Here is a 13,890-nt window from a genome sequence, read left to right as displayed (position 1 = left end):
TGCTTACTTACTTACTTACTTACTTACTCACTGCAGACTATTGTGCACATTTTATTTCAGGTATAAATTTTGCCCTAACTTATGAGTACATGTGAACATATGCCCTGTCTCATGGGACCTGGTCTATATCTTGGTTTTGGGACTTTGTTAGGAAATGAACTCACTGCAGAGTCTTAAGCTATGTCACAAATGGCATGCATGTCAGGCCTTGAAAATACTAAATACTGATATTTTGAAGAAAATATATGTAGACATGAGTGAACTATAGCCTTCAAGAGCAAACCTGCCAGTCAAAGGTAGGTAATACTTATTTCAAGGTCACTTCAATTAATTTTTCCTCAAGATAGGAAGAGGATAGGAAGCTATAAGTAGAAATACTATTGGTAATTTGATGTTTTGAAAATTCCCAAGCTGAAAACCATTTTATGTAAACTAACTAGCTTTAACTACCGAGTTACCGAGTCTTAGAAAATATGAGAAGTATTTAATGTTTAACTAGGTTTTCACTTTTTATATTATGAAGACTGCACTGAGGAAGAAGAAGCTGTTGTTTTTTTTAAATGATTGTTAGGAAAGGTCTCAATGATAAGGTGTTAAAAAAAAAGTATACCAGTACAGTTGGAACAGAATGACTGAGGAGATGAGGTTAGAGTGTTTATAGTGGGTTGAAGAAATAAACCATGCAAGGCTTTGTAGAATATTAGAAGATATTTTTCCTTTAATATGAATAGGAAAAATAAATTCATAAATTAATATTTATACTTGAAAAATTAGGGTAGTGATAAAGATCATTCAGGTGAAGGTGAAAAGTAAAAGGTGAGTGAAATGTTGCCTAGGAAAAAAAAGGGAATTAGTTCTTCGGGAACCTAAAAGTGCAGAGCATGCCTATCTTGTTTGATCTGGTTTATCAGGTTTATCTATTATTCAAGGAAAATTTGCATAAGTTAATAAGCATGACTCTAAATCACATCTGACACATATGTTCAGTGTTTGTTCCTGAGATACCTAAGTACTTGAGCAGCTAATGAAGGCTTCATTGACCCTAGTGAGAAAGGAAGATAATACTTTTCAGTTGCAATTTTTGTTGCTTGGTTGATGAAATATTCATGGTATCTAGCATAACAGGAATTTTACAGGTCACCATGTACCTTAATAAGTGGAAATCTCTGTGAAAGAAAATGTTGAGCAGTATTATGATGATTAATTCTTCAAAATTTCTGACACTCAGAGTATAGTTGCTGCTGCTGAATTTGTTTCCTAGAACATTTGCCAATATACCCTTTAAATATAGTGAAATTAGGTAAAAGGAATATCTAATATGTTTTGATGTTTATTAAAAACTAGAGTTGCTCCTTTTCTTAAATGGAAAACCTCAACTTGTCTGTAGTTGTAATGGAAAAATCTATTTGTCACTATCTTTTGTAGGGTTTATTCTCTAATTGTCTGGTGGTGGTTCAATTTTTTTGTTCAAATGTTAAAAAATTCATCTTGGATCACCTTGTGTTTTCCCATTTATAGCCTGACATATTAATCCTAAAACTGGAATTAAAAAAAGACTGTGAAGAGTATATGAGTCCTAATTAACTATTTCCATTAGTATTATTGGGGGTTTAAATAAAAACTAATTAAATAAAAATTAAATAAAAACTAATGGATTAATGATTTATAGTAAATAATAAATAAGTAAGAGCGAAACAGACTAAGAAATCACAAAATGGCATGGGATTCTTTGGGGAGCAGGTGACAGATGTATTTATTAAATTGATTTCACAAATAACAGGTTTTGCAGATAAACATATGTTAAACTTAGCAATTTGCACATTTTAAAAATGATATATTTTATTTAATGTTAATACATTCAATCTGATTATATATATATATATATTTAATTTTTTATCTTTAATTATTGGATAGAGACAGCCAGAAATTGAGAGGGGAGGTGGTGGCAGAGAGGGAGAGAGACAGAGAGACACCTGCAACACTGCTTCACCACTCTCAAAGCTTTCCCTCTGCATGGGGACCAGAGGCTCAAACCCGGGTCCTTGCACATTGTAATATGTGCACTTAACCAGGTGCACCACCACCCGGCCCCGATAAAATATTTTTTAAAAGACTAATGAAAATAGTTAATTAAGACTCAAACTTCTAATTTCTACATAAAATGGTATTTTATTATAGCATGTGTTTCATTTTCTCAAATAGAAAAGGAAGACTAACAATAATAAAAATCTACCTTCCCCAGAAAACTTTATCCACAAGTTTATGTTGAACTTTTAAAAAATGTATGAATATTCTCACGAGACCTCATAGCAAAATATGCTATAATATTTTTGTTTCCTTTCTTAAAATTTTTATTATCTTTATTTATTTGATAGAGACAGCCAGAAATTGAGAGAGAAGCAGGGGACAAAGAGGGAGAGAGAGAGAGAGAGAGAGAGCAAGCTGCAGCGCTGCTTTACCCCTCGCAAAGCTTTCCCCTGCAGGTGGGGACTGGGGGCTCAAATCCAGGTCCTTGCACATTGTAACGTGTGTGTTTAACCAGATGCATCACTGCCCCCCTACTTTTGTTTCTTGTATTTCTCAGTTATGACAATTAGCATAGGACTTTTGTCTGAAAATGTCCTGCTGTTCATTCTGTCTATATCATTTTTTTCCAAATGGCTCAGCAAGGCAAATCCTGTTTTCTGGTTATAAAAGTATGTGTTTTATTTTGTCATCTTTTATATGTGTTGTGATAAGTCTTTTTAATATATATATTTATTTATTATTAGATAAAGACAGAAAGTAAAAGGGTAGAGATAGAGAGGGGAGAGACAGAGAGACACTTGCAGCATTGCTTACCCACTTGTGACGCTTTCCCCCTGCAGGCAGGAACTAAGGACTTGAACCTGGGTCCTTATACACTGTAATGTGTGTGCTTAACCAGGTGTACCACCACTGGCCCTCTACTTTATATAATTTTGCAATATTTCCGTATTACAAAGGATTATTCCTTCTCCTTCAGTGTATGTGTATACTTAGGCATATTTATGAGTTGATGAAGACCCTAAAATTGCTGAATTGTGGAATGGCATTATAGTAATAACCACCACTCATAACACACTTCCTAGGTAGCAGGCATTGAGCTGAATGGCTTGATATACAATTTCTCATTGGAATGCAAGCCATGGCCTGAAAAATAACTCCCTTAGATAGGGTCTTACTTTGCCATGTGTATGACCCAGGTTTATGCCTAGAACCCACTTCTCTGGAGGAAACTTCAGTACTGTGGTGTCACTCTCTTTCTTCCTCTTTATCTGAAAAGGCATCCCAGAGTGGCAAAGTCCCAGTGACAGCAAAATAAATAAGAAAACAACACTATAATGCACAGCTACTTCACAGAAGTGGAAAGAGGGTTCTATGTAATTAAGTAAATGATCCAAGAAAATAAAGCATGAGCATCACTAGACAACTCAGTTAAGCCATATTTCTCAGTTCCTAAGTTCACTTTAAAGGTTTGAATTATGAGTCCTGATTTCAGAGAACCAAAATCAACAGGCCTTCTTCTCACTGTATTTGCTATGGGCAAAGAATCGTAGGTCAACATTTTCTAGAATCCATATTAATAAGCTGTATACAAATGAACCCTATGGGCCAGGCAGTAGCTTACCAGGTTAAGCACACATTGTACAAAGTGTAAGGACCCATGCAAGGATACCAGTTCAAGCCCCTGGGTCCCCACCTACAGGGGGATTGGCTTCACAAGTGGTAGAATAGGTGCACAGGTGTCTATCTTTCTCTCTCCCTCTCTTCTCTCAGTTTCTTTCTGACCTATCCAGTAAAATGAAAAAAAAAAATGGCTGCCAAGTAGATCCACAGTGCCAGCACTGAACCCCAGTGCTAACCCTGGAGGCAAAAAAGAAAAGAAAAGAAAAAAAGAATGCAAAAAATTAATTAATTAAAATGAACCCTTGCAATCATAGTACTTACCTAGGAAAGAGAAATTTACAGTACCTGTATTAGTGATTCTTCAAATTTAAGTCTTCAACATTCTTCACTGCATTAAGACTAGGTGGTTAGAACAACAATTTAAAACTCTTATATGTTTTAAAATACATTATGCAGAGTCCTTAAACAAATAAAAATGAAATCACCTTATGACCTCTAAAATTAATTCCCATAATTATTCTAATAACAACACTATTTTTATGAGTACGAGCATCCTACCCCCGATTCCGCTATGACCAACTAATACATCTTCTATGAAAAAGCTTTCTACCACTTACACTAGCCCTATGCAGAAACACCACTCTTAGGCATTTACTCAGTGTATACACAAACACTTATCCAAAGGGACATATGTAACCCCATATTCATGGCTGCATTATTCAGTGACTAAAGAGTAGAATTAGCTCAAATGTCCATTGACAGATGACTGGCTAAAGTTATAGGATACATATTCCATAGAGTATTACTCTGCAATCAAAAAAAGACAATATTGTGTCCTTCGGGATGAAATGGATGGAACTTGAGTTGATTATACTTACCGAAATAAATAAAAAGATGAAAAACAACTACCATATGATTTCATTCATATGTGGAATCTAGAAAACTGATACACATGAACATGCAAAACAAACAACAAAAAGAAGCGAACAAACTGTCCCAAGACTTTGTGAGAACTATGGTGGTTATTGTTGGGAGGATTGAGGAAATTTGAGACCACCATTGTTTATGTGATGTATCATTGATGGAAATGTTGTTATGCTAAGCATAATTGCATCTCCATTCTGCAGTTTTGGAGACTAAATACAGCTCATAAAGAGTAAATAACAAACTTATATAAAGTCGCAAACATTTAGAATATGTGATGGCCTTGCTAGCAGGGAAGAGGCTTCAAGAGCAAGTGGTGAAGCAGGGCTGCAAGTGTCTCTCTTTCTCTCTCCCTGTCTAGTCTCCTCCCTCTTCAATTTTTCTTGCTCTCTTCAATAAATAAATAAATAAATAAATAAATATAAATGAAATAAAATATTAACAATAAAATGAAGTAGATGTATATACTGTAAAACTACTATAATATGCAATGTTTATAAATATAAATATTTAAAGTTTATAATTGTTTAGTGTCCCTAACCTAGTAGTAATGGAATATTTTTGTTTGCTTTTATTTATAAATACAGGAAGCGGTGAAAGAAAACAACAAGAGAAAAGAAATGGAAGAGAAGTCTAGGAGGGCAAAGCTTGCTAAAGAAAAAGCTGAACAAGAAAAGTTAGAGCGCCAGAAGAAAAAGAAACAACTCATTGACATAAACAAAGGTACAGAGAATCTCCAATTTTTGAGAATATATGTAAAGTACAAATTATAGCACCTAATTATTTTGGATTATAAAATCACTAATAATAGGTTGGGCAAAAGAAAATTCACAGTATCATTGGTTACTTTTGTTCAATTTCTCTAATAATACTATCGTCATCTCTTCTCAACCTACACTGATCATATTTTTGCTAATTTTTATTTTTAGTGATTTAACAGTGGTATGCAAAATTATGAGATTTCAGTGATATTGTCTCATACCTATATGTGTTCATCTGTGTGTCTCTTGTACCCACCAGTAAAGTCCTGTGCCCTGTCACCTTTAAAAACTACTATCTTTCTCACAAAATCTAAGAAAGTTTGGTTACTATTTTTACAAGTGTATTTGCTTTACTTGTCTATATCTCATATGTGAGTGAAATCATCCAGTAATTGTCTTTCACCTGTTTATTTGCTTCACTTATTATAATCACCTCCAGCTTTATCCACTTTGTCCCGAATCCTTCTAACTGCAGAGTAGTATTTCATTGGAGAAACATTCTATGACTTATTCAAGTCATCTGTCAATGGGCATGTAGATTGCTTCCATATTTTAACTATTGTAAATACTGTAATTATGAACATATATGTTCATATATAGTGTGCATATATCTTTTGAATTGGTCTTCATATCCTTTGGATATGTGCCTAGAAGTGGTATTGCGGGATCATAAAATAGTTCTATTTCCATACAATTTTCCATAGAGGTTATTTTAGTTTGCATTTCTACAACAGTGTTCTCTTTTGTTCCACACCCTCACCAACAACTATAGTTTTTCTTTTTGCCAATATAAGCCATTTATTTTGGTTTTAGGTAGCATTATTCTAATAATAATCAATAGGGGACATTTTTATTCATCACTTTATGGAACATCTGTATGTCTTTGCGGAGAAATGTCAGTTCAGATCTTTTACACACTTTTCTTATTGGGTTATTTGTGTTTTTGTTGTTGAGCTGTATGTTTTCTTGGCACTATCCCTTATAAAATAATGGATACTGTGGTATCTATATTGCCCGATGGCAGATTAGTATCTAAGAATGTTGTGCTAAGTAGCACACCTGCTTGAATGGATGCACTACGGTGTACAAGGACCCTGGTTAAAGCCCTTGGTCACCACCTGCAGGGGGGAAGCCCTCTCAATTCCTCCCTGTCTCCATCCAACATAAATATAATATAAAAAAGAAAGTTGTGATACTTTTATACAATGGAATACTACTCCACTCTTTAAAAATTAGTAAATCATCTCCTTTGCTTCATTTTAGATGGAGATCATCTATCACAGGAAGATAAATTGTATCCATGTGACAACTGCCCTTTAAATCTTTATTTCCCTAATAAAACAATTTGGAAAGCATAATTTTGATTAACTAGAATATCTAGGGGGAAATAAATCATAATAACCTGATTTTGTAATAATATAGAAATTATATAGAAAGCCATTGTGTACCAGTATCACTCATAACTTTGTTAGTGCACCATCCTCCTCTTACTTTCCCAACCTCTGCCCAGTATTTTTGTTTCAGACCAATATATAATACTTAGCTTTAATTTTCTACATATTGCCAGAACATATATATGAATTTTTTATTATCTGTTATTAAGAATATCAACGATTACAAACAGGTGTCTAAAGTGAACTTTACATTAATTCCAAAACACACTTCAGATTAATTGAAGGCTCTAGCTATCTATACAGCCTATTTGAGCCACTAATCACTAACATATTTTTCTGATCTCATACTAAAAACAACAACAACAAAAAAATCCATTTCTGGCATTACTGGAAACGTGCTAAAATCTCATTCACTCTGCTTTGGCAGTAAAATAAATTTCTACATCTACTAAAATATTCTTTTATATGGGAGATAAAAATAAATATGTGAAACAAGATTGATAATGTACTTTAGGTCTCATTAGAGGTGCTTATATTCTAAATGCAGAAACTCAGTTTTGCAAAAACTATAAGACTTTTCTTTGGTATGTTGAACATTTTACAAGATTTCATCAAGTCTTAACAGGAGATGAGTAATGCTGGTAATTATAAATATAGCTTTTCTTTTTTTTTTTTTTCATGTGCTTGTTGCCATGTATACCTCACGTAATTTTAGCAGGCAAAAACCCATGAAAATATTGGAGCAGGTACTTGAAAACAATCAAACTGACTACATAGGAAATGACCAAAACACATTGTAGGTGGCATAATAATTTGTTAAAACATTTTGGTTCCATATTTAAATATTCTAATTCTTATTACCAAAATGATTCAAATGAGTAACAGCTGTTATATATCAACACTGCAGTTAATTTGGCTATGTTATCAGTCAAATGCATTTACACTCATGTCAGTCACTGCAGTTATTATACCTAACAGATTTACAGAGCCAACAAATTGCACTAACTTAATCTCTAACAGCTTTTTTTTCAAGATTTTATTTGTTTCACCCACATTAGATCTGAGTGCTTGGATTACTTCGGAATTAGAACAAAGTGCATTGATATAGTAAATGTACAAAATGATTGTTATAGATGGAAATACTTCAGTGGTGTTTTAATTTAATTCTAGAAGTATTTATTGAATGCCCACAGCCTGCTGAACAAAGGTGATACACCCTAATCATGGTATTGTCTGATAACTCAGCACCATTGATCTGCTTAGTGGGTTACTGTCAGCCTTTCTTTTCACAGGACCATGAGAAACATATGACATTGTGGTTTTTGCATTGTTCTATATGACAGTTTTCTGCTTTTCTTTGTGTTTAGTCAATCCTCAATTGCTCCCTTCGCTTTTGAGTAATCTATAAAGTATGTGGTACTGTAGTAAGTTACAGAGAAAAAAAGAAAATGTGTTTTAGGTTAAAAATGCATTGATGCCTTTGTTATAACAGTTGTAAAAAGTCATTATAGCCTATACTTAGAATACTTGATTGTTTAGTAAATCGACAATGAGTTTTATATGCCATTTCATAATAATCCATATGATGTGATGATTTGTTTGGAAAGCAAGATAATAATTATTCTTTTAAATGTGCATAGCTATGGATAGCAGAATACTTGAATTTCTTTGAAGTGAACTCTGGATAGAGTTGGCCTAGAACTGTTTGAAGGTTTCTGAAGAATATGGATATATGTATATCTAGTGAGTTGCAAGAATAGCCCCGCTAAAGGTCATGCAGGGTGGGTCCATGGTTCTTTTCAGACCTCTATGCTTTATACCAGAAGAAAACCACCATCCTATAATAAGTATTCTGTATTAGGACTGGCTGTGATATTAAAATAATAAGTTACTTTGTGCTTATTGTCTCTTTTATTTTTATAACATCATTCCATCTGGACTTTCAAGCTAATAATTTTACAGAGCTAAATGTTTGAAATTGAAGAAAATTTCCAAGTTTCCTGCTATCTCACCAACTCTGTGCATTCCTGGTGTGAGACACTACCTTGTCTGGTTTTCTAGAACAGTATTTCTATGAAAGGAAAACGTGTTCCCTCTGGTCCTCTTTTGTCAGAAAACCCTTTGCACTGCTTTCTTTTGCCAGTTGAACCTTTTTTAAATGCATCAGTTGGGAGAACTTGCCTAGCTTTTGCTAGACAAAAGTAGCTGTAGGTACATTTAAACAATTCAACTTGAAAAGAGAATTTCTTTATTTTTATTTGAAAACAACTGAAAATGAAAAGTGTGTTTCTCAGAACAGAGTGCTTAACTGACCTCATTCTATTGAACTTCGGTATAGAATATGAAACTGCCTCCCCTGTGCCTTCCCCAGTGTTTTAAAAAAGATGCTTTACTTGTGTGAAGCAACAGATTCTGAGTCAGAGTTCTGTCAGGCATTACCTGAGTCCATTATGTCTTTGGGTTTTGTTATGCTGTTCTTTGCATCTCTTTTGCTTCACAGAGAAGAGCCAGTGTAGCTTTGTTATAATGATTGTCTGATCATACATAGTATAGGGGTGGGGGAGGAATAGAAACCTAACTACAGAGATGGACTCTGGCAGCATTAAGCTTTAAATGTAACCAGGCAGCATCCTGCATAGCATGCAGCCTGTACTTTCATGTAATGTAGTGTAAGCGCCTACAGCTCAGTCATGTCGAAAATATCCATTTTCACTTGAGTAACCTTGACAGTAAATGAAACCCCCAAAAGGTACCTCTTTCCTCATGAGTGGAAAATGGAGTGGTGGTAGTGAGAGGTTGACAGAACTGCAGAACATAAAAGAGACCTTTGTAAGACAATGGGTGGATTCTTCCTTTTAAAAGCATAGATAATTACAACCTTAGGAAAAGACATTATTGTATGCCTTGGACTTCAGTAGTTAACACTGCCTCTAAAACATGTGGTGCTGGCCTGGAGAGAGGGCATAATAGTTATGCAAATACTTTCTTTCATACCTGAGACTCCCAGGTCCCATGTTCAATCCTCATCACCATCATAAGAGCTGAACAGTTCTCTGGTCTCTCCCTCACTCTGTATCTTTCTACATTTCCCTTACTCTGTATCTTTCTACGTCTCTCTTATTTAAATAATAATAATAAAAATAATAACAATGTTTTTAATAAAAGCATCTGGCTCTTTAAAGACACAGTAACAGGAACTGATTTTGCTTATACACCAAAGTAGAGCCACAAGTCTGTACTCTTATAAAACCATTGCAAGCATTTACTCAGACAAGTCTATATGTTAAAGAAAAAATATTATTTAACTGCAAAACAGGACTGCATACCACATTTCTGTTTTGTTCATTTAACTTGCTGAGGAGAGTTAGCAATGGCTTTTAGTCTCACCAGTGTGAAAAGGAAAGGAAAACTTCCTGTGATAAAATCTCTGGTATTCAAGTAAAGTTTCAGTTTACAGAGTATTGAATCCTTTGTTAGAATCATCTATTTTTTTTTCTTTGCCTGTAAGCAGTTTCTGAAGCTACTTTCTGAGTCCCATGTAATGCTTTTATATGATAATTATTCATAGAACCATTTGGATGTTTGAGTTGAAGACTTCTTTTTTATCACTTGGCTTCACCTACCTCCTCTTCTTTGGGACTGTTACACTGTCACATTCTTCCTGAAGCATTGCTTCTGTATGGGTGACATCATGATTTGTGAGCAATGTGATAAATAAATAAGGCCTTGAGAGCTGCCTCTGTAATTCAGTTTCTCTTTGAAAGGATTTACATTTCCCTCTACTTTGTGTTTTCCACAATTATGTTCAGCACTATAGGAGGGCCTCTTTGCTTGCTTTCACTCCATGTCTGAAAAGCATTTGGATACTTCAGAATCTTCTTAAAAATGTAATAGCCCTGTGTGTTATAATAGACCTCTCCTCCTGTACATGCTTTTGTCACATGAGAATATGCTTTTTAGCAGTAACTAGTAGTTGCTAATTTTCTAGGAGCATTTCAAGACTATGGATGCTTCAAACAGTATATTTTAATTTTCACTAATGTTAGTGAAGAAGATTTATAAGAATGGAGATATGAAACCTTGCTCTTAATGACTATGTGTAAATTAGAAAGATGTTTTGTGTGCTTGGTAGGTATGGATATATGTGATATCAAAACGTTAATACATTCCAAAGTCACTATAGATATAGTTTTACTGGGTTAACTCATTAGTAAAGATTCCTTTTAGGTATATCAAAGGATAGAATATATTTAATGTGTATATATGTACATATAGTACAAATGTGCATACATACTGAAACTTCCAGAAATAAATGGCTGTATGTATGTTTATGAAACAGTAGAGTTTACAGTCATAACTCATTTCTTAAGTTTAATTTGGACTTAAACTGATTAGAAAAGCACACATAAATGTTAGGGTCTTATGTTACCCACTTTAGAAAAGAAAATGCCTTTTAAACAGTATTAATTTACATTTACCTACTTATTATTTTTCATCACTGTTTGCATTTCATATAATTTCTGAAATAACTCTTTCTCCCTGAAACATAACTTTTGGAATTCCGTTTGTATGAAGATTGTAAACAATTTGAGCAAATCATTAAGGATTTGCTGGCCAAGAGATATTCAAATTTTGTGCCACCCATTCCCAGGGCATGGGACTTTTGGCGTTCTTATTTAACCCACAAGCACTTTCATTCCTTTTGTCTTATATGGAGGTATTCCTCTTTGTCCTAATTTGTTGATTAAACGTACTCTTTCCCATTACTTAGTTTATAATAGGCCATATGATTTTATTCAGCTTTGTGCTTTACCTGATTTTATTTCCTGATTAGGCCTTTGCATGGTTTAATTAATCTTGGTTTCAGATTACAGCTTTCTGATATCCTTCTGGCTCATCCACCCTTTCATCTTCTACCCTCATGTTACCAATGTTCATCCTAAGTTTCTTCATGTGGTGGAATACTGCTGTTCTTCTAAGATGTGTTTGTGACATTTCGGCAGATAACTCAAGAACCCTACCATAATGGATGAGTTTGTATCTTTGCACTTCACATTTTTGTCATTCTGCTGAGCAGTGCTTCCCATTGTGTATCTCCTGCATCAGAAATCTCAGAATAAACTGGGAATTGCCAGAAATAGCAAATTTTCTGAACTCACCCCAGGCCTGCTGAATAAGAAATGGGAGCAGGAGGAGTGACAGAGGGGGTATCTTTACTCTATCACACAGAGCAATCCATTTTTGGACATTTTCTGGGCAATTCAGTTGCATGCCAAAGTTTAAGAAGTCTAGAATCCAAAGACTATCTTCGTATTATTTTATAGGTGTAACAACTGAAACATGAGCAGCTCAGTGGCTTAGTGTCAGTTTAGCATTAAACTGTAAAGTAAGGAGACCCTTCCTCAGTCCATGACTTTCTCTACTAATCCATAATAGTGCTAAATATTGTTATAAATCATTAAAATTTAGTCATGGCTTATTGTTGTACATGTAAAAAGAGGCTTATTCTCCAAGCATCGCACACCTTTACTATTTTAGCCAACTGCCAGGGATAGGAACAGTTAGAATAAAGTAGTTCTGAGTGGTAAGACAGATATACTGTTGGTATTGAAAAATTTATTAAAAAAACTCAGCAGAATATTTGTGTTGTCCAATATGGCACTGATGAATGGATATTATCATTTTTGCAAGATATATAAAAAAATTGAACTCAAGTAATTAAGAAATAATCAACTTACATTTGTATATATGCATATTTATAAGTATTCAAACATGGAACATATATATATATATTATTATGTTTATATATGTATCTATACATATGCTGGTGCTTACATGGGTGGCCTCTCAACCCTAGGTAAGCCGCTGGCTTTCCCGTTACCAGTTCTAAGGACTGCATGATGCAGAAGGAAAATTGCTAGGGGAAACTCAGTTATGAATTTCCACTTTATTTGGGGTAAGCACAGGGTTTTATAGCAAACAGAACAAAGGACATTTTTTTCAAATATGTCATTAATTACAGGATTCTAAAGGTCAGATACCCCTAGGTGGGGAGGGGTAGGAATGACAAGAATTGATGAGATACAGAAAGGTCAAAGTAATTAGTTTCCATGATGCAAGACAAGCTAATTATCTAAAGGTATTAAGAAAAACATAGTGGTCAAAACATAGTAGTTCAATTTCATTCTTCTGCATGCTACAACCCAGTTTTCCCAGCACCATTTATTGAAGAGAACCTCCTTTTTCCATTTAATCCTTTGGGCCCCCTTATCAAAGATTAGATGCCCATAGGTGTTGGGATTTACTTCTGGGCTTTCAATTCTGTTCCACTGGTCTGTGTGCCTATTTTTGTTCCAGTACCATGCTGTTTTGATGATGATGGCTTTATAATATAGTTTAAGGTCTGGGAGTGTGATGCCTCCATTTCTGTTTCTTTTCCTCAAAATGGTTTTTGCAATTCTAGGTGTTTTCAGGTTCCAGATAAATGATTGTATTGTTTGTTCTATTCTCTTAAAGAAGCTTGGTGGAACTTTGATGGGTATTGCATTAAATTTGTATATGGCTCTAGGGAGAATATTCATTTTGATGATATTGATTCTTCCAATCCATGAGCATGGGATATCTTTCCATTTCTTGGTATCAGTTTCTATCTCCTTGAGTAGCGACTCATAGTTTTCAGTATACAAGTCTTTCACTTCTTTGGTCAACTTTATTCCTAGGTATTTGATTGATTTTGCTGAAACAGTAAATGGGAGTGATTTCTGGATGTCTTCTTCTTCAGATTTAGTGTTTGCATAAAGAAATGCCACTGATTTTTGTACATTGATTTTGTAGCCTGATACCTTGCTATATTGCCTAATAACTTCCAGTAATTTTCTACTGGATTCTTTAGGTCTTTCTATGTATACTATCATATCATCTGCAAATAGTGAGAGCTTGACTTCTTCCCTTCCAATCTGTATCCCTTTGATTTCTTTCTCTTGCCTGATTGCTATGGCAAGAACTTCCAATACTGTGTTGAAGAGTAACGGTGACAGTGAATAGCCCTGTCTAGTCCCCGATCTGAGGGGGAATGCTTTCAGCTTCAGTCCATTGAGTATGATGTTGGCTGTAGGTTTGCTATATATAGACTCCATTATCTTGAGGAATGTCCCATCTATTCC

At 34.4% G+C, this 13,890-nt stretch overlaps 1 protein-coding gene across 1 annotated transcript in view; it reads left to right on the top strand.

Moving 5' to 3' along the window:
* Nucleotides 1-13,890, top strand: part of DIAPH2 (diaphanous related formin 2) — an 816,245-nt gene that overhangs the window by 569,390 nt on the left and 232,965 nt on the right. The window contains exon 26 of the mRNA XM_060182500.1: nucleotides 5,160-5,295. Coding sequence (XP_060038483.1) covers nucleotides 5,160-5,295 — 136 coding nt within the window. The remainder of the gene's footprint in view (nucleotides 1-5,159; nucleotides 5,296-13,890) is intronic.

The sequence above is a fragment of the Erinaceus europaeus genome, chromosome X (assembly GCF_950295315.1).
Source record: "Erinaceus europaeus chromosome X, mEriEur2.1, whole genome shotgun sequence".
NCBI lineage: Eukaryota > Metazoa > Chordata > Mammalia > Eulipotyphla > Erinaceidae > Erinaceus > Erinaceus europaeus.
The sequence above is the reverse complement of the archived record's forward strand: the minus strand, read 5'-3'. Positions and strand labels throughout refer to the sequence as shown.